This window comes from Pseudorca crassidens, chromosome 13 (assembly GCF_039906515.1).
Source record: "Pseudorca crassidens isolate mPseCra1 chromosome 13, mPseCra1.hap1, whole genome shotgun sequence".
NCBI classification, from domain to species: Eukaryota; Metazoa; Chordata; class Mammalia; order Artiodactyla; family Delphinidae; genus Pseudorca; species Pseudorca crassidens.
In genome coordinates, this window is record NC_090308.1 from 82202645 (window position 1) to 82228780 (window position 26136).

The 26136-nt window shown below is 39.3% G+C and overlaps 1 protein-coding gene across 3 annotated transcripts in view; it reads left to right on the forward strand.

Moving 5' to 3' along the window:
• Positions 1-26136, forward strand: part of LMBRD1 (LMBR1 domain containing 1) — a 116582-nt gene that overhangs the window by 69106 nt on the left and 21340 nt on the right. For all 3 annotated transcript variants that reach the window (XM_067702870.1, XM_067702872.1, XM_067702871.1), the window contains exons 10-14: positions 14510-14574; positions 14931-15033; positions 15801-15905; positions 17554-17703; positions 19063-19141. In XM_067702870.1, the coding sequence (XP_067558971.1) occupies positions 14510-14574; positions 14931-15033; positions 15801-15905; positions 17554-17703; positions 19063-19141 (502 nt within the window). The remainder of the gene's footprint in view (positions 1-14509; positions 14575-14930; positions 15034-15800; positions 15906-17553; positions 17704-19062; positions 19142-26136) is intronic.

Below are 26136 nucleotides of genomic sequence, written 5' to 3' on the forward strand. Positions count from 1 at the left end.
TTGAGGTTTACTTCTATGTGTTCTGGGGAGTCATGGCATATATAGGCTTTTGTCTGGCTTCTTTGCTCAGCACAGTGCTTTTGAGATGCCATGCATGTTACTGCATTTCTTTTCAGTGGTTCATTTTGTTTTCTTGCTGAGTAGTATTCCAGTGTGTCTGTATCACAATTTGTTTATCCACTCACCTGTTAGTGGGGATTCGAGTTGTTTCCAGTTTGAGGCTATTATGATGAATGCTGATGTGAGCATTGTGTACAAATCTTTGTGTAGACACCTACACATTCATTCATTTTTCTTGAGTAAATGCCTAGGAGTAGAATTGCTGGGTCTAATGTTTAATATACATTTCACTTTATAATAAGTGAAGTATTTTTCAAAGTGGTTGCACCATTCTGCATTCCCACAGCAGCATGAGATTTCCAGTTGCTTCACATCCTTGTCAACTCATATTGTAACTGTGATGCGATAGTTGTTCTAATGGGTGTATGATCTTACCTCATGGTTTTGATTTGCATTTCCCTGGTGACTAATGATATTAAGCATCTTTTTGTATTCTTATTGGCCATTTGTTTATCTTTTCTCAAAGGCCTGTTTAAATCTTTGGCCACTTTGAAAGTTAGGTTTTTGTTTTATGAGCGAGTAATGAGACTTCTTTGTATATTCTGAATCAAGTACTTTGTCAAATTTGTGTATTCTTAATGTTGACCCCTAGTTTATGCCTTGCTTTTATGTTGTCTCAACACTGTCATTCAAAGAGATGTTTCTTAAGTTTTTATAGAGAGCATTTTCTCCTGAGTTTCTTCTAGATGATAGTTTTAGTTCTTATATTTTAGGTTTGTGGTCCATTTTAAGTTGATTTTGTGGAATGATGTGACTTAGGGGTCAAAGTTTATTTTATTTTCCATATGGATAGCTAGTTGTTTCAGCACCTTTTTTTATTCTTTTGACAAGACTATCCTTTGCTCATTGAATTTCCTTGGTACTTTTGTCAAATCGATTGTATATATGTGTGGCTCTGTTTGTGGACTCTCTTCTGTTCCGTTGATCTACATGTTCTTATGCTAAAACTTGATTACTAGAGCTTTATAATCAGTCATGAAATCAAGCATGTCAGTTCTTCAGTTTTGTTTTCCTTTTTCAATATTGTTTCGGCTCTGCTAGATCCTTTGCATTTCCATACAAATTTAGAATTGACTCTTAACTCCGCAAAACACCCAGTGGAATTTCTATTGGGATTACTTTGAATCAGTAGGTGAATTTGGGGAGAATTGTTACCTTAATATTGACTCTTCTAATCCATGAACGTGATATCTTTCCGTTTATTTATGTTATCGTAATTTTCTCTCAGCAGTGTTTTGTAGTTCTCAGTATAGAGGTCTTGCAGGTATTTTGATAAATTTATCTATATCTTCATTTATAATATTACACATTATTTTGTTTAATTTCAATTCTCAATTACTTGTTGCTAGTATGTAGAAATTCGTTTCTGTGCATTGGCCTTGTATCATGCAGCCTGGCTAAATTATTAGTTCTAGTAGCTTTATTATAGATTCCCAAGGAATTTTTATATACATGATTATGTCAGTGTTAGAAGACAGTTTTACTTCTTCCTTTCAAATATAAGATTTCCGATTTTTTTTCTCCTTACTGCACGGGCTAAAACTTCCAGTACCGTCAGTTTACCATTTATTCCTTTTGTTATATAAATAAATCAGTATTCTCGAATACTGATTGGAATTCTTACCTATTATCTGGTTTTAAGTTAGGAATAATAGGAAACACTTAGGATTAGTTAGTAGTAGTCATGCCTGATGGAAAAATCTGAGGATGCAAACTTACTGTTATGTAATTGAGGCTTTAACATGAGTTTTTCTCACATGAAGTATGAAAATGATTTATTATACAGATGTAACTCAGAAAATGGGAAGCTGTGCTGTTCGTGCTTCTCAAACATTAGCATCCCGGTGGTCCCAGTGGGAGCAGGCAGACAGGGCCGCTCCCCGCTCTGCACTGCTCAGCCATGCTGGAGGTCGTTTGACACCTCTGAGAAGCTCCTGGTGCAGAATTTCTTTAAAGTTATGTCTGTCTCAAAATTTGGTGGTAGTGTTCGGTGCTGTATGTAATCCAGGTTTGCTTTATTATAAAGTGTATTAAATTACACCACAATTTGCCATTTTTTATAAGAAAATGTTATAATTATTTTTCATAAGAGTAGCTCCCCCCCGCCCCCCCAAGATGCAAGTGATCTTGTGATTTCACACTTCCATGATTGCCTAGCATATGTGTGTCTCATGTCAGAGGCACAGGGGTTCAGAGCATGGCTTTTCTGTCACATACATGTAGTGTTGAGTCCTTGCTCTGCTCCTCACCAGCCGTATAAACTCTTGTTACTTCACCTTGCTACACCTCATCTTTCTCATTCATGTAATGGAGTTATGTACTTATTTTTGGTATGGGAATTAAATGAAATAATGTATGCTGTGCCTTTTGATGTAAGCAGCTCAGAAAATTGCAGCTGCTATTGTTACAGTTCTATATATAGATTTTTCAACTTCTTGAATACTGCCATGGAACTCAAGGAAGAAAATTAGTTTTGAGTTAAAGGCACTTATAAAAATAAGCATCTAATTAGAATAAGTTAATGGGTCCTTAAAAGAGCATTTATATATAATACCGAGCACATTTCTAAGCATACAGTCTAATCTTCATTAGACACTTGATTAAACTTGCCCCTGACAGATGGGCATTCTTCGAGTGTGTACAGCTAAATTGGCCTGGGTAACCTACAGATCCATTAGGTTTTAAATAAAACTTGAGATTTTACTATATGTACACCTATTATTGTATATTTATACCTCTTATATTTATAAAGAGATATTATAAATTCATGTCCATAATTTTATCACTTATTTTTTCAGACTTTTTTTTTATTGTGGTAAAACATACATAACATACAATTTACCATTTAAACTATTTGTCGGTGTGGCATTACTTACATTCACAGTCTTGTGCAACTGTCACCACTCTCCATTTCCAGAACCTTTCATCGTCCCAAACAGAACATTCAAAAATAACTCTCCATTCTGCACCTCCACCCCCCCATACCCGTGAAACCACCTGACTCAGACTGGGACTTGAACTCACTGTCTTTTAGTTGAGATCACATACCTGGTCTCAGGACTTAATGAAGCTCAGGTTCTTGATGTCTCGTCGCAGAAAGAACTCAGTGAGCGACAAAGTGATAGGTAAGAAGTGCATTTATTTAGAGAGATATACGGTCCATAGACAGAATGCAGTCCATCTTAAAAGGCAAGCATGGTCCTGGGAGAAACACACTCCACAGACAGAGTGTGGGCCATCTCAGAAGGTGAGAGGCCCTGAAATACGGCATGGTTAGTTTTTATGGGCTGGGTAATTTCATAAGGAAAGGAGTGGGGGTATTATTCCAACTATCTTGGAGAAGGGGCGGAGATTTCCAGGAATTGGGCCCCGCCCACTTGTTGACATTTTTTTGGTCAGCCTCAGAACCATCATGGCACCTGTGGATATGTCATTTAGCTAATGTATTATGTTGAGCATATAAATGAGGCTCAGTGACACTGGAATTTGAATCTTCCGCCATCTTGAACCTAGTTGGTTCTAACCAGGTGATGTCATATCCAACAGCTCTGTCATTCTTTTAAAGGTGGTGCCCTGCCCCGTTCCCTCCTGTTTCACCCCTGCCCAGCTTATATCCCTTAATGACCTCTATTCTCTTTTCCGTGTCTCTGAATTTTCCTATTCTAGTTACCTCATATAAGTGAATTATATGTCCTTTTGTGTCTGGCTTATTTGACTTCACATAATGTCTTCAAAGATCATCCGTTTTTTTTTTGTTTTTTTTTGTTTTTGCGGTACTCGGGCCTCTCACTGTTGTGGTCTCTCCCGTTGCGGAGCACAGGCTCCAGACGCACAGGCTCAGCGGCCATGGCTCATGGGCCCAGCTGCTCCGCGGCATGTGGGATCTTCCCGGACCGGGGCACGAACCCGCGTCCCCTGCATCGGCAGGCGGACTCTCAACCACTGCACCACCAGGGAAGCCCCATCCATATTTTTGATGTATCAAAATTTCATTCCTTTTTAAGGCTGAATAATATCAATTTTGTTTCTCCATTCGTCTTTTTGTTTGTCCATCCATCTGTTGGTGGACATTTGGGTTATTTCCAACTTTTGGCTATTGTGAATAATGCTTCCCAGGTAATTGGTATACAAGTATCTGTTTGAGTCCCTGCTTTCAGTTCTTTTGAGTATATACCTAAAAATGGAATTGAGAGATCTTGTGTCAGTCCTGGTATAACTTTTTGAAGAACCTACAAATTGTTTTCCACAGTGGCTGCACCATTTTACACACCCACCGGTAAGGCACAGGGTTCCAGTTTATCCATATCATTGTCAACACTTATTTTCCTTTGTTTTGATAATAGCCAACCTTATTGTTGTGAAGTGATATCTCATTGTGGTTTTCATTTTCATTTCCTTAACGATTAGTGACATTGAGCATCTTTTCACTTGATTGTTGGCTTTGTATCTTTACTTTGGAGAAATGTTTATTTGGGTTTTTTTGTTTGTTTGTTTTTAATATTCTTGTTGCCAAAATATTGGCCCTCTGTGCTCTGGTGCTGACTAGAAATTCAGAGACAGAGTTTTGGAGGAAAGAGAAAGAGTAGCTTTATCTCTTTGACAGGCAAAGAGGGAACACAGCAGCCTAGCGCTAGTGCCCCCCTCCCTGGGGAATAGGGAGAGGTCTTATAGTCAGGGCTCCTGCTTTCAGGTAGGTGATAAGGATCAAGGCAGTGATGGGCTTGCATTCTTCTGATGGGTTGGCGGTGAGGTAAGCCCGAGTCAGCATCATCAGCCTTCAGGTTCCAACTGGTCTGGGGTCTGCATGCTGTGGGCAGCATACCATCATTAATCATTAACTTCTCCCACTTGGAGGGGGTTTCAGTATCTACAGAACAGCTCAAAGATATGTTTGTGTGTATGCATTGATTGGGACACCAGGACCTTGCCCCAAGGCTGCACTATTCTTTCTCTTGACTGTTTGTTTCTCCCTTGTCTCCCATCCCCTCCCTTCCCTAATTACCAACTGCTTGAATCTGCCCATTGGAAGTCGGGGAAGGTCATGGAGGCTGAATGAAGCCTATTTCCTATAATCAGAGAAATGGGGGGCACAGAAAGGCTTTGTTCCCTGGAGACCCACAGGGCCTTGCTCTGTATCATTCTGAATGTTACTCCTTATCAGATACATGATTTGTAAATATTCTCCTATTCTTGGCTTGTCTTTTCATTCTGTTGATAATGTCCTTTGATACACAAAGTTTTTTTAATTTTGATGATGTCCAGTTCACTTTTGCTTTTGTTACCTATGTTTTTTGTGTCATATACAAAAAAAATTGCCAAATACAATGCCATGAAGGTTTTTTCCCTAAGAGTTTAATAGTTTTACCCCTTACATTTAGATCTTTGATCTATCTTGAGTTAATTTTTATATATAGTGAAGGACAAGGGTCTGTTTTCATTCCTTATGTCTGTCTTTAGGCCAGTACCATACTGTTTATATATATATATATATATATATATATATATATAAATTTATTAATTTTTGGCTGCGTTGGATCTTTGTTGCTGCGCATGGGCTTTCTCTAGTTGCAGCGAGCGGGGCTACTCTTCGTTGAGGTGCGAGGGCTTCTCATTGCGGTGGCTTCTCTTGTTGCAGAGCATGGGCTCTAGGTGCGTGGGCTTCAGTAGTTGTGGCACACAGGCTTAGTTGCTCTGTGGCATGTGGGATCTTCCCGGACCAGGGCTCAAACCCGTGTCCCCTGCATTGACAGGCGGATTCTTAACCACTGCGCCACCAGGGAAGCCCACCATACTGTTTTGATCGCTGTGGCTTTGTAGTAAATTTTGAAATAAGGGAATGTGAGTCCTGTAACTTTGTTCTTCTTTTTCAAGATTGTTTTGGCTATTCAGGGTTCCTTGAAATTCCACATGAATTTCATGATGGATTTTCTTGTTTCTGCAAAGAACATCATTGTGATTTTCATAGGGATTGCATTGAATCTGTAGATCATTTTCAGTAGTATTGTCATTTTTAACGTATTAAGTCTTTCAAACCGTAAATATGGGATGTCTTTCCATTTATTTATGTCTCCTTTAATTTCTGTCAGCAGTGTCTTATAGTTTTCAGCTGTAGGGGAGGAAGAAATTTTCTTCTTCCCTTCTGGGTTCTTCTGTCTGGTCTAAGAATTAAATTGACATGAGACAGATGAACAGGAGAAATTCAAACAAAAGTTTGATAACATGTACACATGGGAGAGACCCAGGAGAACTGAATAACTCGCCAAAACAGCCGAAACCTTCTCCTTAAATACCACCTTCAGCGAAAGACAAAGGAGGATGTTGGGGGTAGTGGTTTGAGACTTAAAAGGGGAGGAAGGCAGCTCACATGGAGATGGAAAAGCCAATGTTTGGTAGACAAGTGTTTGCTAGACCAGGAGAGACAAAGGAACAGAGTGGACTCAGAGCTCCGGGCCCTGCCAACTTTCCTGCCTCGCCTGGCCCTCATTCCTTGCAGACATGTCTGGTGACAACTCTATTCTGGGAACAGGCCCATTATCTAAATTCTTTAGGCAGCTGCGGGGTGGGGTGGGCGTGGTGGTAATAAGAAAGACTCTGAGTCTTCTGTTTCCTAAAAATAATCAGCCGAGATTAATTCTCATGCCAGAGGGACACATTTTCTGGTGGCAAAATCCCCCCCCCCCCAAGTACTGTATGTAAGTAGAGTATATCAGTCATTTGCCTCCTTGTTTAAATTTCTCCCTAGGTGTTTTATTCTTCTAGATACTTGTTTACAGGACGGGCTTTAAGTAGTTGCCTTCTGCATTGATAAGAGTTTCTGAAGATTTGGTCATCACCCTCTTCCACCTTTACAAATGGAGATTTCCCTTATAAATGTAAATATCTCTTAAAAAGGGTAACTGTCAGTGTCAGTTTTCAGAGCTTCTGTTTCTACTGTTTCTTAAAAATAGCTTAAAATAATCTTTATGCCAAAGAGGCATATTTTAGGGTGGAGCATTCTGCTCCTCTTTACCAGTAACATTATGGTATGGATATTGAAGTTCACGTAAGGGTAAATGACCTATCCCATCTTTACACTGGCGTAGCAGTAAGCCTCAAGTGCCTAGAAAAGCTTGGACTGGGTCTTGGATATCAGTGACTGATCAATACATAACCTTGTTTGTTATGTGTTTGTGTTTAAGAACAACTGACATAATGTCGATTCATTAACATTGAACTTAGGACCAACAGCAGTATAACTCATGCCTGAACAAAACTAACACATGTGTTTTCTCAGTAAGCATAGCCTTCTTAGTCTTAGGAACCAAACTGCACTTCAGCACTATGCTTGGGGGCCATTTTAAACAACAAAGTTACCAACAAAGAGCACAAAAAATGCAAAGAATGTAGCACTAAGTAGACCACTTACAGGGTACTTGTTTACGGTGTGAGAGCTGAAACAAGAAAGCAGAGCGTGGCCTGGTGCAGCCTCAGCTAGGGACTGGAGCATCCCGTGACTTAGAATTTTTACCTCTCTGCATGTATCTGCAAAAGACTGCCAAGAGCCACATGTATTGATTTAAGGTCATAAATAAATTTTAGTGAGCAGTGGGCTTGCAAATGCCAAATCTGCAAACGAGAATCAACTGTACTTATAAGTAAAAACAACAACAAAAATCCCCAAGTCTGGCAAGTTTTCTCTCCAGCTCTTGCTGCAAAACTTTGTGTTAAGCAAAGACAATCTGGGAAAAATTGCATGGTAGAGAGAAGATTTGGAGGTGGGCCTAAGATTGATCTTAAACCCCCCAAAATTAGGTGAGATAAGCCAGTCACAAAAAGACAAATACTGTATATGAGGTACCTAGAGCAATCAGATTCATAGAGACAGGAAGTAGAGTGGTGGTCTCCAGGGGTTGGGGGCAGGAGGTACGGGGAGTTGTTGTTTAATGGGTACAGAGTTTCAGTTTTGCAAGATGAAAATAATTCTGGAGATTGGTTGCACAACAGCATGAATGTATTTAACACAGCTAAACTGTACACTTAAAAATGGTTAAGATGGTAATTTTATGTTATTTGTATTTTACCACTATTTAAAAAACCAAAAACAGAAGTGGCCAAAAAGCAGGTAGAAATGAAGAGAGTTGAACTCAGAGGGGAAAATAGGAGGAAAATACACTTAATTTCAAAAATGAAAACAAAATTCCAAGGTGTCCAAAGGAGAATAGAATCAAATAAAATTTAGTAAGGGGAGGCTTTGAAGAAAGCCAGAAAGATAACCAAGAGAAGGAAAACAAGATGAAGTAAAAAGGATCAGAAAAGGAGTGTTGAAATGAAAGAGAAAGAAAAACTACCTGTGTGTAGTGGTTTCCATGCAGGAGCAAAACAAAACAAATTAGCAGAATATTGAAATGCATAATCTCCTGCAAAACACCGAAAAATAAATAGACCTGAATCCACGTGTCATGAATATTCTGTTGTGGTCCGAACGCTGGTTGGAAAAGAATTTCCAGACACAAGGCAGAATGTAAAGGCAGGATTTATTAGACGGAAGGGTCGTGCCAGAACAGCGGGCCAAATTCCTAGTAGTCTGGGAGAGTCGAGCCCGAACTTGTGCTGTTGATCAGTTTTTATAGCCAGAAAACAAAGGGATGGTCCGAGGTAAAAATTTCATTTACTGATTGGTCGAGGCACATATACCTTCCTTCTGTAGGGTGGGAGTGGGGCAGGGCATATGCCTTTCCTTATTTGGGACAGGTCCCGTTGCCCAGGTGGGTGTCACCCAGGTGGGCTCAGGAATTTCATAACCATGGCAACATGGGGGGGAGGGCGAGTAAGAGTCCGGTAGGGGGTATAACACTGACACTTTTTCAAGCAGTGTCGTCCTTTGTCCTTGATGCACCATTGTCCTTGGAGCACCACATATTCTATTTCATGAATAGACATGAAATAGACACTTTGTACCTGGGAAAGTTTATGTGCAATTTTCCTAGTAAAATTAAAGAAAAATCCTCAGGATTTCTAAGAAAAAAAAATCAACTCACAAGGGCAACATTGTTAGACTTTTTAAAAAACATACAAAGCAAGGCAGGAATGGAGGAACATTAAAAACAAACAAACAAACAAACAAACTCAATGAAAATGTATGAACTGTCCACTGAAAAAAAAAACACACACAACGTGAGAGTTGTGAGTTAAGTTTTATTTGGGGCAAAATGCGGACTATAGCCCTGGAGACAGCCTCTCGGGTAGCTCTGAGGAACCGCTCGCAGGAGCTGGGGGGAAGGGTGGTATTCTATACGATGTCAGTGAAGGGGGCACATGCAGTCAAGCACACACTGAGGCAGAGGCTGGCTGCTGGTCCTGAGGAGCAGACGTCACCAGTGATGATGGTAGTGCTTTTCTAGATACGAGGAGATGCAGGAATCGGGCTCATCACATTGTCTCCTGAAAACATCTGAAGACCTGTTCTGCCCGTTTTTCCCAGGGCACAGAGGGCCTCACTCCTGATCTCCACCCTGAGCTCCTTTCAGGGGGTTGAAGGTCAGCGGCTGCAGCGGTTTGTGACCTAGTCCTTATAGAGGGAGGTGGCAAGTGCCAGTTTGTAGTTGGCAGAACCAAGGAATTTATATTTAGCCAAAATAGCCTTTAGAAAAACAGTTACAGAATCTGTACCCTGAGCTCTTTTGAGAAATCCACTCGTTGCCAAGCTTTGACCAATTAAGAGGTGAGAACGTAAACATCAGTGAAGGGAAAAATGGTGAATATGTAATATTGTAGGTCTGTGGAGAGAAGGTGTGGGCTAGGGCAGAGAATAAGGCACAAACGTGCTGATGAATAGAAATAATGTAATTAAGAAGGGAGAGAAAGAAAAGTAGAATTTCTCATAGATTACTGCGTAGGCAATAGGTTGGACACGTAAAAACTAATAAATTGTTTAGTAAAGGAATGAATAAGGAAATGGGGGCTAAGGGCACATGAAAATTTAAGTACACTAGAACAAAAATATAAACCCTCCTAACAAAAGAACTAAAAATCAAAGAGCAAGGAATTCACATTAACTGGAGAAAGAAACACGGGAAATATACACACAGTTATCAAGCAACAAGATATTTTTGAGACAAAACGTGTTAATCATATCAATAAATGTGAATGGATCTAACTCACTATTAAAAGGAAAAATTTTAATTTTCCTCAGAAAGCAGGATATAACTATATCCTAAAACAGTGATTCACAAAGGCTAACAATGTGTATTGAAAGATATACTGAGCAAATGGAAACAATAAAAAAGCAGATAATGATCGTGCTATTAGACAAAGTAGGATTCGTGCCAGAAAACATTAAATCCAACAAAGAATCACTATCACTTTTTGTGATAGACAGAATGCCTCTGTCTTCCCCCAGTGATGTCCACGCCCCAATCCCTGGAACCTGTGAGTATAATATACACGAAATGTCAAAAGGGACTTTGCAGATGCAATTAATGTTACAGACTTTAAAATATGGAGCTGACCCTGGATTATCTTGATGGGCCCAATCTAGTAGCACAAGTCCTTAAAAGCAGAGAACTTCCATGGCTAGAGTCAGAGAGATGTGCTAAAGTGAAGTCTTACATTCAGAATGTAAGACTTGAGCTGCCATTACTGATTTGAGGATGGAGGGGATGTGAAAAGGAATGCAGGAAATGAATGCCCTCAAGGAACTGAGAGGCTCCCAGCTGATAGCCAGCAAAGAGATGAAGACCTCAGTCCTGTGACCTCAAGGAGCCGTATTCTGTTCCTCAGCCTTGATCATCTCAATCGATTTATCTTCAGGTTTAATGATCCTTTTCTCCTGACTGATCAAATCTGCTGAACTTTTCACTTTGTTTTCTAGTGAGCTTTTTGTTTGAGTTTTTATAATTTTCATCTTGAGAATTTCAATTCACTTCCTTTTTTAAAATTTCCATTTCTTTGTTGATATTCTGTATTTGGTGAGAAATTGTTCTCATAATTTGTTTTAGTTCTTAAGACATGCTTTTCGTTAGTTCCTTGAACATATTTAAAATAGTGGCTTTAAAGTTTTTGTCGAGTAAGTTCAGCGTCCTCAAGGACTTCCTCAAGGACAGTGCCTATTGATTTTTTTCTTCTCTCTATTAGTCATACTTTCTTGCTGCTTTGCATGTCTCTTTAATTTTTTTTTTTTTTTTTTGGTTAAAACCTGGGAAGTTTTAAATAATATAATGTGGTAACTCTGGAGATCAGAGTCTCCCCTGGATTTGCTGTTATTACTCTTTGTTGTTGTTTGTTTAGTGACTTTTGTGAATTATTCTGTGGAGTCTGTATTCTTTGTTGTGTGTAGTCACCCAAGTTTCTGCTTGGTTACTTTAGTTAATAACTGGACGATGATTTTCTTAAACACCTAGAACCAGCAAGTCTCCCAGTCTTTGCTGAGGGGCTGTGTGTGAGTGGAGACATGAGTTCAGCACCCAGGCTGGCACTGCAGTGCTGCCTTCTGCACTTCCTGCTCGTGCAGACAGAGCTTCAGGGTCAACCACAAGTGGACATTTAGGCCTCTCCTGTCTTTCCTGAGCATGCACAGGGCCTTCTTCATTCCCAGGAATATGTGGAAACTTTTCAGAGCACCTGTGGACATCTCATTCCCTAGGTTTCCGTTTTAATCTTTTTAGTTAGTTTATTTCTTGCCTGATATTGACTAGCTCTTGTGGCCATGAAGTTCATTGGTTGCCTGTAATTTTTTGACAGACACTCCTGCGGAAAAGGTATTTTTGCACTGTGTGAACTCCAGTTCAGGCCAAACACAGACAGTCTTGCAAATGGGCTCTTCCATGCCATTACCAGGTGGGTCGAGTAATGGCAGTTCTCTGGGAAGGAGACTCTGAAAGAACTTCAGCCCCTTTCTGCTTTCGCAGGTGGCTACCAGGCTTATGACTTTTACAGGCCATCTACCATGCACGAGAGAGGAGGGATTGGTACTAGAGCAAGTCGGAATGCCACAGTGCTCTGTGCTCTTACTGAGATTCAGCCGTTTTTCCTGAATAAATGCTCCTAGATTGTTGCATGCCTCTGGTTAATTTCCAGAGTGTTGAAAAAGTTGATTCTGACCATTTATGCCAGTTTTCTCGTTGCTTTTAGGGGGGAAAGGATTTTCAGAGGTTCTTATTCTGTTACCTTTACTGATGTCATCTCTTTGGCTTAATTTTTATTTTAAAACTGACACTATAGCTAGTGTGGAATATGTAGCATTTAGGTCAGCCCAGGGTGGTCACCACTGACATGATTCTGGAAGTAGTAACTTAAGTTCTTATATATAAATATATACAGTTTCCTTGGTCTTTATAAACCATTTAACTTTTTAATATTTTTTCTTTGTTTTGTAAGTAGCTGTGATTAAATAGTCTAACTCTGGGTCATGCATCTCAACAGAGTGGGAAAGTGGTTAAGGATTTTCTTTTCTTTTCCTCCCCCAAAATGGGGATCAGGGGAGGGGAATGTTAATTTCTCCTGCTGTCTCTGGGTCATGTTCCTCTACTGCTCATTGGTAGTTGGCAGCTGTACTACCTCATGCTACAAGCTATTTCTTATCAACAGGCTACTGGGAAGTAGTATGTTTCCTCAGTGTAAGGATATTGTCTCCAGTTCACTTAGGCATCAAGTACCATGCTCAAACCTAGTAGAAAAAGATTGTGTACGCTCCTTTACCTGCTACTGATAAACTTCTGTTACTATGAAGGAGTCACTTCAAACTTATTTAGCAGTGAAACTTTTTTTAAATAAATGAATGCTCATGTGAAACCCCGTATGTAAAATGGATACATGCAGGGGTTTTTATTTCAAATGATGCCTATAGTCGTTTTTTGTGTTTTTTTTAAAATAAGTTTATTTATTTATTTGTTTGTTTTTGGCTGCATTGGGTCTTTGTTGCTGCATCCAGGCTTTCTCTAGTTGCAGCGAGCAGGGGCTACTCTTTGTTGTGGCTTCCAGTCTCTAGAAAACAGGTTCAGTAGTTGTGGTGCACGGGCTTAGTTGCTCCGCGGCATGTGGGATCTTCCTGGACCAGGGCTCGAGCCCTTGTCCCCTGCATTGGCCGGCGGATTCTTAACCACTGCGCCACCAGGAAGCCTATAGTCTTTTTGGTCCTCTCTTGCCAAGCTGCTTCTTCCAGTGAGCTCTAAAGGCACTCTTTCAGAACTGAAGAGTTCCCTAGAACACAGTCCTAAAGTTTATTTCCAGATTCATCTTTATATGCTGGGTAGGATAATGGGTTGTTATTCTACTTTTTTTATCCTGTCAGAATTCTAAAATATACTCGACGATCATGTGAAATAAGATGAAAAATCTCCTTAACATTCATGATGTTTCCCATCTATTCCTATCAATTCCAGGCAAAGGACAAACTGAAACACTTAACTGTACTTAATAGGAATCTTCCTTTTGGCTCTCGCCAAACATAGATTTCATCCCTTTTTTTATTCTGAAATTTTATTCCTTAGAGACCCAGTTCCAATCATTGTTTTCCTTGTTTTCTGTGGTCCTACTATAAAGTTCATATGCTATCCTTTCATATTTCATACATATCCTTTCATACTATAAAGTTCATACTTGAGTACAGGGAAGTGTACGATGTTTATTACCACATCCTTCCACAGAGAGAGTTCTATATGACAGTTTCTTCAGTGCTGCTAGTACTCTATTTCAAGAATATTATCAGTTATATAGACTTTTCTAGGCTGTGGTATAATCTATTTATAAGATAAACACAGCTGACCCGTGAACGGTATGGTGTGAACTGCTCAGGTCCACTTACACATGGATAATTTTCAGTAGCACATATTACAGCACCATGCCATCCGCAGTAGGTTGAATCTGGATATCGCAATGGGCCAACTGTAAGTTCTATGCAGATTTTTGGCTGGGCAGAGGGTCAGTGCCTCTAACCCCTGCATTGTCCAAGGGTCAGCTATATAGTATCTCATTACTTCTGTGAGAAAATGTTCCAAGTTCTCTGTTTTAACAACAGGTTAACATAACCTGATGAGTTTCTTGGTTTTGGTTTTTGTGTATGTATATTAGTCTTAATGTAGTTTTCAGTTAACTTTTTATATTTGAGTATAACTGAATATAAACCTTTTATTGGACCTAGCAAAGAGTCTCATTTGTTCACTTACCAATGAAAACTTTCAAATGCGTTGTCTCTTTTGTGTTTTTGTTCTCAAATAGTCTCATAATGAAAATTTAGATGATGTGTGCCTAGGATTATATACTATATGATTACATATTAAATTAAAATTTATCTTAGGTCATTTTTTTTAGATCATTGTCATACGCTAGTAACCCATTGAGCATAATGGTTCTGTGCTTTTAATATCAACTTCAGAAGTATATTTTAACGATTTATTTTTATTTTTGCTTTTAGATCATTTGGGGAATATTTTTCATCTTAGTTGCATTGCTGTTTATAATTTCTCTCTTCCTGTCCAAGTAAGTACAGTAGACACATTTTCTAAAGCACTAACACACATCCTATGATCTTATACATTTTCCACGCTGAATTCCATTAGTGTAGCCTATTCATCTTAAGTAGCGATTTTACTTGAAGTGTTCTATAGCATTAACTCAAAGAATGACTAAAAAGCCCCAATAATAGACAGTATTTCTTTATTCTGTATCAATTGAACAATATCTGTAAGATATTTAAGTGAGGTTCAATTTGTTATCTGTGGTTTTCTTTGACTCCATTGAGTCTGCATGCTTAAGTTATGATGATGTTCTTTCTAAAGTAACTGAAAATGTGGTGCAATATATAAATTCACTCTTTATACATTTTTTTGTTATAGTTTGGATAAAGCTCTTCATTCAGCTGGAATAGATTCTGGTTTCATAATTTTTGGAGCTAACCTGAGTAATCCACTGAATATGCTTTTGCCTTTACTACAAACAGTAAGTAAAAAAATCATCCATTTTATACTCTAGCAAACATTGTCACACTCTGTCAAATTATTATGTTGACAAACCTACTAGTACTTGGAAGCATATGCTTGTGCCCTCTGCTGATTTGGCTTTTTATTTACATATAACTTCTATGTTGATATGTTGCTTTAAAAATTATTGTATTGATGTATTACTGAACTCTCAGGTTATACATAACTTGATTTGGGGATACGTGATAAGACTTAGGGGTGAACTTTTCCAAGCACTTCCCGTTTTTACTTTTTAACGAAGTCTTTTATTCCATATATAAATGTAATTTTTTTTTTTTTTTTGCGGTACGCGGGCATCTCACTGTTGTGGCCTCTCCCGTTGCGGAGCACAGGCTCCGGACGCGCAGGCTCAGCGGCCATGGCTCACGGGCCCAGCCGCTCCGCGGCACGTGAGATCTTCCTGGACCGGGGCACGAACCCGTGTCCCCTGCATTGGCAGGCAGACTCTCAACCAGTGCGCCACCAGGGAAGCCCTAAATGTACTTTTTAGTTTAATTTTTTATAGGATTTTTCTTAGGATAATGATACTGAGCAATTTGGTAATAGTTTGGTAATTGTTTCTTGGAGGTTTTTTTTTTTTTTTTTTTTTTTGCATTATCATAGTAACCTGATCAGGGTTGATATTTTAAACATTGCCAAATATGAACAATGAATTTTCAGTTAATTTTACATGACTTCTAAAGCCCTTATTGTTTGTGTATTAAGTTTAATTTTATCTTTTTTCAGGTGTTTCCTCTTGATTATATTCTTATAACAACTATTATTATGTACTTTATTTTTACTTCAATGGCGGGGATTCGAAATATTGGCATATGGTTCTTTTGGATTAGAGTGAGTATATGTTACAATATCATTTTGATTTTTTCATCATTTTGTGCATAATCTCCATTATTGCAAATTATCTTAGATTTATAATATAGAAGTTGTAAATATCTTGATACCAAAAATGGAAATACTAGCTCTTTCACTTCATGTTAACATAAAAGTGCTCTTCGTCTGCAGGGCCGATTTTGCCCTCCCGGATACATTTGGCAAAGTCTGGAGATGTTTTCAGTTGTTATAACTAGGAGGCGCTACTGGCATCTGTTGGTTAGAGTACAGGGATTCAGTTAAACATCTTGCATTGCACGGGGCAGCCTCCCACAGCAAAGACTTATCCAGCCGAAAACATCAGTAGTACCGAGGTGGAGAAGTCCTGGGCTAGAAGTTCTATTATTTTCCTTAGTGTTCGGCTGCATGGGAACACACTGAAGCACAACTGGACTCATGGTAGCTCAAAAGATGGCCCTTACTACTGGGAGTGAAAGATTACTGTATGTTTGGAGAAAGGGTCATTTTCCTCTTAGAGTCATCTTGATATAAATTAAGAATTTTAAAACGAGATACATCATCATACTTCCAGCTGTGGGTAAAATTCAGTTAAATAGTGGCTTGAACTAATGAAAGACTTCTTGCTGTGGAACATTTTTAAAATCTAGCATTGCTTCATTAGCTCAAAAATCAAGTCTAATATCTCTGGCTTCCTCTTGGCTTCTCCCTCATGATTGTGATATGGCTGCTTCAACCCCATGTATTCTGTCCGTGTTCCGTAAGGAAAAGGTAGCTAGGAGAAGTGGTGATACCTATATCAGAAAGCAAGACTTTCCCAGAAGTCCCCAACAGACTGCTTTCCTTTTGACATTTAATGTTTTATCACTACCAGCCACTACTAGGAGTAGGGAAGCTGGGAAACGTACATTTTTAGGTGATCATATCCCGTCCAATATTGGAGTCCTATTACTCTATACTGTACTACAATCTAGTAATAAAACAGGGAGGTGCTATTTTAGTTGCTAGAATAAAAGTGTGCTCTGCCGTTGAAATGAAGCCCGTCACCAGGCTCCTTCTATCTGTCACCACATGTTTTAGTTTCCCTCCTGTATGGATACATGTGAAAATAGCTGTAGTCAGATGAACATAAATTACCATAAACTATATTATAGTTTTATAGTAGAGTATAATATGAGGATATCATATTTCATAGAAATGAGTATTTAAAACATGTGGCATGTCTATCCTTGGGAAGTAATATTATATAAAACTCAAATATATTACTAATACTTACAGTTGAAACTCCTCTAATCTTTAGATAGAAGTAGTTCTCAGTTCCTCTTAGCTCTAGGAACTTCTAACAGATGCTATTGCATAATAAGTTTAGAAGATTTTTCTGAAACAGACCGTGTGAGTACAAATATATTCTCTAGGTCTTGAGTTTTTAAAATAAACATGAATCTAAACCTAAAAGCTTTTCAGGGAAAGCGTTGTTATTCTTTGTTATTCTTATAATTATCTGGAAAGATTAAGAATTCTTAGCATTTATTTTGGGAAAAAGAAACGGTGGATTGAACTGTGTTCGTTACCCCCTAACAAAGGAGTGGGACTCAGTCCCTTCACATGAAACGTGTTGCTGGAATATCATCCCTGTGTTCTTTCGTTCCAGTTGTATAAAATCAGAAGGGGGAGAACCAGGCCCCAGGCGCTCTTATTTCTCTGCATGATACTTCTGCTTATTGTGCTTCACACTAGCTACATGATTTACAGCCTCGCCCCCCAGTATGTTATGTACGGAAGCCAAAACTACCTGATAGAGGTAAGTGCAAACTTTAAAAAGTCAGTATTTTGATATTTTAAACATAGTGAAATCTGAAATCAAATTCTCATTTGTGAAAGCTAACACAAAATATTAGCTCATCAGGTTAAACTTAATATTGCTAAAACTAGTTTTTCATTCCATTTTTCAGCATGTTTATATTTGTTTCAAACAAGTTCTTTTTAAAAATAACACTGAATTTCGTTACAGTAGTTCCTTAAATGGATCCCATGGTGCCAAGCTACTGAGCTGTGTCTCAGCACTTTGCTAAAACTCATAATATTTACTCTAAAATAATATTTTAAGTAAGTTTATTAATATGGCTCCCCAAAAAGTTTTGGTGTGCGGAAAGTTATGTCTGCTCATTGGTACCATGAATCCCAGAGGAGAGACTTTATTTTATTTGTACGTAACTATGCTTTCTCTTAACATGACAGGGATCCTCTTACCTGTTACAGTGATTCCTTGGTGTTGATCTTTCAAAAGCCAGCTGTGATTCCTAGTTGTACCTGGAGAGCTAGTTTGAATATTTTGACAGCTTGACATATTTTGACCATATCTAATTCAGCCTTTGTTTAGTTTCCTTTTCCTAAAATATCTCTTGCTCTACCTTCTAACAAGTCAAATCAAATCCATGTTTCAGGGCCCAGTTCAAGCCTTACTTTAATGGAATTTTTCATTATTAATCCAGTCTCCCCGGGTCACTCCTTTATCCTGTACTTCTTCCTCCATTCTTTCTTTACTCTAATATGTAATTAGGAACAAACAAACAAGATCTAGTAAGCACGTCAGACCTTTAATACCATGCATAATATTGCTAAGGATTGAAAAGTTAGTTCATTGAAAAATATTAAGTAACAATGCCATTGGATCAAAGATAAGGCACGATCATAATGGAGGTAACGAATGACACAAGTTTGGGAAACAATGCTAGAAGGTCACCTTAGTCACTTTTTTCATTTCTTATACCTTTTATTCTCTTCTTGCCTTATCTCCTGCACCTCGTTCACTAGGTCATGCTTATAACACATTCTTCTATGAATGAATGAAATAACGTCATGCTTTTGCATGGATGAATGATATTCTTTTCTTGTTCCACAGTGGAAAAATAAGGAGGCCGTTTCTCTGGGCAGAAGCTCTGTTGTTCAACACAGGGCCTAATGATTGTTATAGGAAAGCCCTAATGTTAAATTTACCCTAAATCTTTTTCTTCTAGTTGCAATTTTATGTAATTTACCTTTTAGAATATTAGCTAGATGTAGTTTAATAGAAAACAGTATAAAGTTCATAAAGTGATTACTTTTTAATCGAAATATATTAATATACTATTTATATTTTAACTATATTTTCATCTTTCAGAGCAATATAACTTATGATGCCCATAAAGGCAATTCAACCCTTTCTGTGCCAAAGAGATGTGATGCAGATGCCCCTGAAGGTAAAGTAGCTTTTATCACCCATCTTAGAATTTATAGCTCTGTAAGAAAAGATGTGTCTTGCATTTTGGTGTCTTAATCATTTGATGCATTTGTTTTAATATGTGGTGACAAAGGAAATTCTAGCAAGAAGACCTTGGTGTCTTCAGTAGAATATCTTGGTAATTTACTGATTTCCATTAGGGAAAGTATCATTACAAAGTGTTTACTTTTGAAGAACAAAACGTAGTTATTATTTATCACGTGTACTAGTATAATGAGAAACATTCTAAATGTCTTTTTTCATTGTTCTTAAAAATTTCAGGAGAGTTTTGGTGGTATCTGCAATTTTTAGGACTGAGACCTAAAGTACCTATGACCTAGAACAACTTTTGGTCCATCCAACTCTAGTTACTTTAGTTAATGATAATAATGTTAATGATGACAGCGATTAACTATTAAGAACATGTAATTGTGTTTCAGACACTGTGCTAAGTACTTTGTGTGTATTCTGACAAAAGCTCTGAGATCCTCTGCTCTTAACCTCTGTGAATTTTGAGACAATCTTTTTTTTTCTGTTTTCTGTGTGCTAAGATGAGGTTTTTTTTCCCTTTGAATATTATAGTATGCTTTTATTTCAGGGTAAAATAATATGTCACATATAGTATATTTCTTGATAAATCATTCAGGGGTACCGTTATGGAAAAGATAAATTTGGAGTTTTTTACCAGGGTCAACTCTGGAATGTGGTAGAGTAACAGGAATAGGTACAGAGTCCAGGGTAGCCCAGTGGAAGAAGTACAGAGCTCTACGTGGAGATCGCTGTGCGGTGGTGGTCCTCAGAAAGCGGGGCTTCAGAAAAGGGAGGGCAGAGCTGCCTCTCAAGGTGAATGAAGGATTTACCTGGTATGTGCATCAAGGGGAGGCTGTTCTAGGCAGAGGAACAAAGTGCTCAAACGTAATTCGCTTAAACTGTAAAGTTCTGTGTTCCAGCGAATGTAAAGCACTGTTACTGTTTTGTTGTTTTAATTCTGGAGGGGTGTGGGTTAGAGGGAGGGAGAAAGTGGGATTGCAGAGTTAGGAGTCAAGCCCCGGAAGGCCTCGGAAGAGTTCTAAGCAAGGAAGTTGAAACTGTGGTCTGCTTTGTTTTCAGTAACTTTATTATAACAGAACGGGTTGGAGAAGTTGAGAGCTGGGCGTAGAAATCGGCTGGGAGAGGCTGCCGGCAGGGGCTGTGTGCAGTCATGCAGGAGAGATGGTGAGAGCCTGGAGTAAACAGTGGTCTGGAGGGTGTGAGATGAAGAGAGAAGCAAGAGGATTTCTGCTTGCTTGGGTCTGAAGCAGTGGCAAGGCAACACAATATTCTAGAATGGCCCTCCAGTTACTGAGTAATGGGGTAAATTCTGGTATCAGCAAGCTGAGTTAAAAATGGATACTAAGATGAGAGAAGAAATGTAAGAAGTGCTTAGTTGACTTGAGATGTCTCACAGACCTTGAGGCGGAGATTTCGTGGGCACTTGGATATTTGCATAATGAACTCAGAAGGTGGAGAGAGAGGAGCGTGGAGACCAGGGCTCGGAGGAGGACGGCTACCCGGGGGCAGGCGGGTGAAGCAGGTGTGGGGAAGGGGACTGCACAGAGGCGGTGGAGGCGAAAGCTAAGTGCAGTGACTAAAAAGCGATATGAAGCCGTGACTGAGTTTATATTCTTCACAGAAATTGTTTGTGGAGATTGAGAGGGATTGGATGGAAACTAGAGCAGGCGTGCAGGGTCGGGGGGAATCTTTGTTTTTTTCTTTTTAAATGAGGAGAGACTTCAGGGAAGATGGAATGGAATTAATGGAGCAGGAAAAGTTGAAGAAAAATATCACAAAGGTTAAATGATGGGCCAGTACCATCCAGTTCTGGAGGAGATGGTATTTAGAACATCAAAGACTGAATGCTTTAGCTAGAAGGAGGGATGCCTCTTTCTCTAGAGCAAGGAAGGAAGCAACAATATGGACTCAGATAGTAATTTCTTAGGGTGAACAGGAAGTTCTGTATGATTGTCTCATTTTGCTGTGAAGTTTAAGTTCAGTCATCTGCTGAGAATTGTGTGGGCCATTGGGCACAGAACCTAAGAAAGTGGCAAAAGTTTTGATCGGTGAACAGAAGAAGGATCTGACTGAAGATAAGTTAGTGATAGATAAATATGTCAAGGACCAGAGATGGAATTATCTATCTGTATTTTTGCTGAACAAATCTGTATAGCTGGTACCATTCTCCATCATTGCCTAGGCTGTCGGGGAAGGTGGGTTGAAGGACTGAAGTAGAATGGTAAGCCAAGGACAAGCTAAGAGTGAGAGAATGAGACCTACCGCAGAGTCCAGGGTGTAAGGGAAAGAAGGGAAGTGACTAAAGCTGGGAGAAAAGAAAAAATCAAGAGATGAGATGGGGAAACAGACATGAAGAAGAAATAATAGTAAAAGGTTTCTTTTCTTTTTTTAACATCTTTATTGGAGTATAATTGCTTTACAATTGTTTGTTAGTTTCCGCTCTACAACAAAGTGAATCAGCTGTACATATACATACATCCCCATATCTATCTCCTCCCTCTGGTGTCTCCCTCCCACCCTCCCTATCCCACCCCTCTAGGTGGTCACAAAGCACTGAGCTGATCTCCCTGTGCTGTGCGGCTGCTTCCCACTAGCTATCTATTCTACATTTGATAGTGTATATATGTCCATGCCACTCTCTCGCTTTGTCCCAGCTTACCCTTCCCCCTCCCCATGTCCTCAAGTCCATTCTCTATGTCTGCATCTTTATTCCTGTCCTGCCCCTAGGTTCATCAGAACCATTTTTTCTTTAGATTCTATTATAGGTTTCTATTATAAATAAATGTGACTTGATTTTCCAGCTCTACTTTTGTAATGAGTTTAGTCCCAGGTTTTTTACTTTGAAATGTACATACACATGTCACACTAGGGTTGATAGTTGAAATGCTTTGGGTTGTCATTTTTAGCTCAGTGAAAGTAGAATGAAAAATTACTGTTGAGTTGATTTTAATTTTTTTTTAAGAGGGCGCTGATCTTGAAGATCTAAAATAGGTTCTGTTTCTTAAATTCTTATAGTAGTATTGAAACCTTAGCAGAAAAACATCAAAATTTCAAAATTAAGTTGCACTGGTAAAGGTGTTTAAAATGCCCTTATATTGCTGAACTGAGTGAATTTTTATGTTATAGATCAGTAAGTTTAGTTAAATCATACCCTTGGCCATAACTCTTTTATGAATCACATTCAGTATTTTTGTTTATCAGTCTAATCTAATTTATAGTGGCTTAAATCAGCGGTCCCTAGCCCCCAGGCCACGGACTGGTATCGGTTCGTGGCCTGTTAGTAACCAGGCACACAGCAGGAGGTGAGCGGCAGGCAAGCAGAGCGAAGCTTCGTCTGTATTTGCAGCCGCTCCCCATGGCTTGCATTACCGCCTGAGCTCCGCCTCCTGTCAGATCAACGGTGGCATTAGATTCTCATAGGAGCACGAACCCTACTGTGAACTGCACATTCGAGCGATCTAGGTCGCACGCTCCTTGTGAGAATCTAATGCCTGATGATCTGAGGTGGAGCTGAGGCGCTGATGCTAGCACTGGGGAGCGGCTGCAAATACAGATTATCATGAGCAGAGAGGTTTGACTGCACAGAGACCCTAATAAATCAACTGCTTGCAGACTCATATCAAAACCCGATCTGTGAGTGGCAAGTGACAATTAAGCTGCATCTGGTGGCAGGCTTTAAGTTGGAATCCAACACTTATTTCAGTCTGTGCCTGGCCTGCCCATTATTTTATTTACCACTTCCATCCATGCCTCTTTCCTGCACTGTGTCCTTGTCTCGTTCACAGTTTTTGGTAAGCCCACAAGATAACCCTAGGCAAAATGAGTAAAAAACAAACATCACTGGGCAGCTTCTTTGTCGCTGGGGAGCTTCTTTGAAAAGGGAGAAAGAAAGACCCAATGATGAGACAGAAGATCCTTAAGACTGCCAACAAAAAGAAAGTTGCATTTAAAAGAAAATACCAAGAGTCCTACTTAAGTTACCGGTTCATTGCAACAGGTGATTCATATTCTCCAAGCCCGCTTTGTATAATATGTGGTGACTGGCTATCCAACAAAGCCATGAAACCTTCAAAACTGCTTTGCCACACGGAGACCAAGCACCCTGCATTAAAAGACAAGGCTTTGGAGTTTTTCAAAAGGAAGAATCATGAACATGAATTAAAGCAATTATTGAAGGCCACCACTTCATCAAACGTGTCTGCACTGAGAGCATCCTTCTTAGTGGCTAACCGCATTGCTAAAGCTAAGAAGCCCTTTATATTGGGTGAAGAGTCGATCCTGCCAGCTGCTAAGGCCATTTGTCATGAACTTTTAGGAGAAGCTGCAGTTCAGAAGGTGGCACATGTTCCTCTTTCGGCTAGCACCATAACTAGACGAATTGATGAAATAGCAGAGGCTATTGAGGCGCAATTGTTAGGATTAATGAGTCACCGTGGTACGCGGTCCAGGTTGACGAGTCTACTGCTGTTGACAACAAGGCAACAATGCTTGTTTTTGTGTGATAATTTTTCAGTAGGGTGTGCATGAGAATATGTTATGTGCACTTTTGTTACCAACCAACACCACAGCTGCAGAGCTCTTCAACTCTTTGAATGATTACATATCAGGAAAACTGAATTGGTCGTTTTGTGTCGGTATATGCACAGACAGCGGCTGCCATGACTGGATGGCTTTCTGGTTTCGCTACTCGGGTCAAAGAGGTCGCTTCTGAATGTGAGTCCACACACTGTGTCATCCATAGAGAAGTGCTGGCTAGCTGAAAAATGTCACCTGAACTTAACGTTTTGCAGGATGTGATTAAAATTATCAACCACATTAAAGTACATGCCCTTAACTCACATCTGTTTGTGCAGCTCTGTGAAGAGACGGACCCAGAGCACATACGTCTTCTCTTATACACAGAAGTGAGATGGCTTTCCAAAGGGAGATCACTGGCCAGAGTTCATAAGTTACGAGAGCCTCTCCAGAGATTTCTTTTAGAAGAACAGTCACCAGTGGCAGCACATTTCAGTGACACAGAATGGGTCGCAAAACTTGCTTACTTGTGTGACATATTCAACCTGCTCAACGAACTCAGTATGTCACTTCAGGGGAGAATAACAACTGTGTCCAAGTCGGCAGATAGAGTGGCTGCATTCAAAGCCAAACTGGAATTATGGGGGCGACGAGCGAACACTGGGATTTCTGACATGTTTCAAACATTAGCAGAGATTTTGAAAGACTGAGCCAGGGCCTTCTTTCTCCCAGCTGGTGCATGATCACCTAACTCAGCTTTCAGAAGAGTTTGAGCATTACTTCTCAACCACAAAAGACCCCTGAACTGGGAAGGAATGGATCCACGACCACCCATTTGTGAATAAGCCAGGTGAACTGACTTTGTACTGGAAGAGGATCAACTGCTTGAGATCGCAAAGGACGGTGCCCTCAAAAGTGTGTTTGAGACAACTTCAAATCTCCATACGTTCTGGATTAAAGCCAGGGCGCAATATCCTGAGATCGCCACAAAAGCACTGAGAAGCCTGCCTCCATTTCCAACATCCCATCTTTGTGAAGCAGGGTTTTCTGCAGTGACAGCAACCAAAACGAGATCACAGAGTAGACTGGACCTAGCTACACATGTCGGGGGTCACTGTCTCCCATCAGCCCCAGATGGGACCATCTAGTTGCAGGAAAACAAGCTCAGGGCTCCCACTGATTCTGCATTATGGTGTGTTGTATAATTATTTCATTATATATTACAATGTAATAATAATAGAAACAAAGTGCACAACAAAGGTAATGCGCTTGAATCATCCCCAAACCATCCCCTCTCCCCCACTAGTCCATGGAAAAATTGTCTTCCACGAAACCGGTCCTTGGTGCCAAAAAGGTTGGGGACCACTGGTTAAAATGACCTCCTTTGAACTGCCGAATATTTTTGTAAAACATTTTAGTTGACTTATTCTTTGAAATGTTGCTTTGCAGTACAAAAACATACCCTTTAGGTTTATGGCTTTATTTTTCCCAGTATTTTTTTGGTTCTCCAGCTAATCTCTGAATGTCAAATTTGCCTGTGCATACTTGGAAGAGGATGGTAGAAATATGACCATTGAATTAGGGGTGGCAGGGTAGATTTTTTTAAGAGAATACTTTAAATAAAAATGATGAGGGACTCTAAGAGAACTCTGCTCCGCCAGATTCAAAATTAAGATGGCTTTGGGGACTGCTGCTCATAAAGAAAATACTAATCCTTCTAATTCATATATAAGGAGATGAAAATTGTTGAGTTTTAAATGTTAAAAATTTTTTGAAATGATGGAGAAAGATGAAGGAGCAGGTTAGAACGTGAGATTTGACGCATACGGGTGGGCATGGGGTGTTAAGTGTGGTGACAGAGTCCAGTTACTACACACTAGGAAACGTCAGCATGAAGAGGAGAAACGCAACACTATTACTTGTGACATTTTAGTGGGCACTTTGACTAGAGTAGATAATACTGTAATATAAATACCCCATAAGGTACTTGATGTCACCTTCGTTATGTACCTTTTGCAAGTGACAGAATTTTGGAGAATGATTTTTAGATTATGAAACAAAAATTATAATTTAGAGTGTTATACTTAAAATTATTTTTGAGGAAAGGTAATCTCCCTAGAAAGATGTTAAAGCAGTGATTTCTAAAAATACATATATTGACCTCTTACCATTATTAAGTGCATTTCATAGACTTGTTTTTCTTAAGTAATATTGCATTCATACATGAGGTGGTCTGGCATTTATTAAATGTTATAATGTTTGAGAGTCATCTAAAAATAGTTAAGGTTTTTTGTGTTTAAAATGATCCCCTAAAGCATAGGGTGATTTAACAGATTTATAAAGAATGCCTATCATACTATGTTCACAAAGTTACCTTAAAACAACAGTATTACTTAATTTACTCTTACA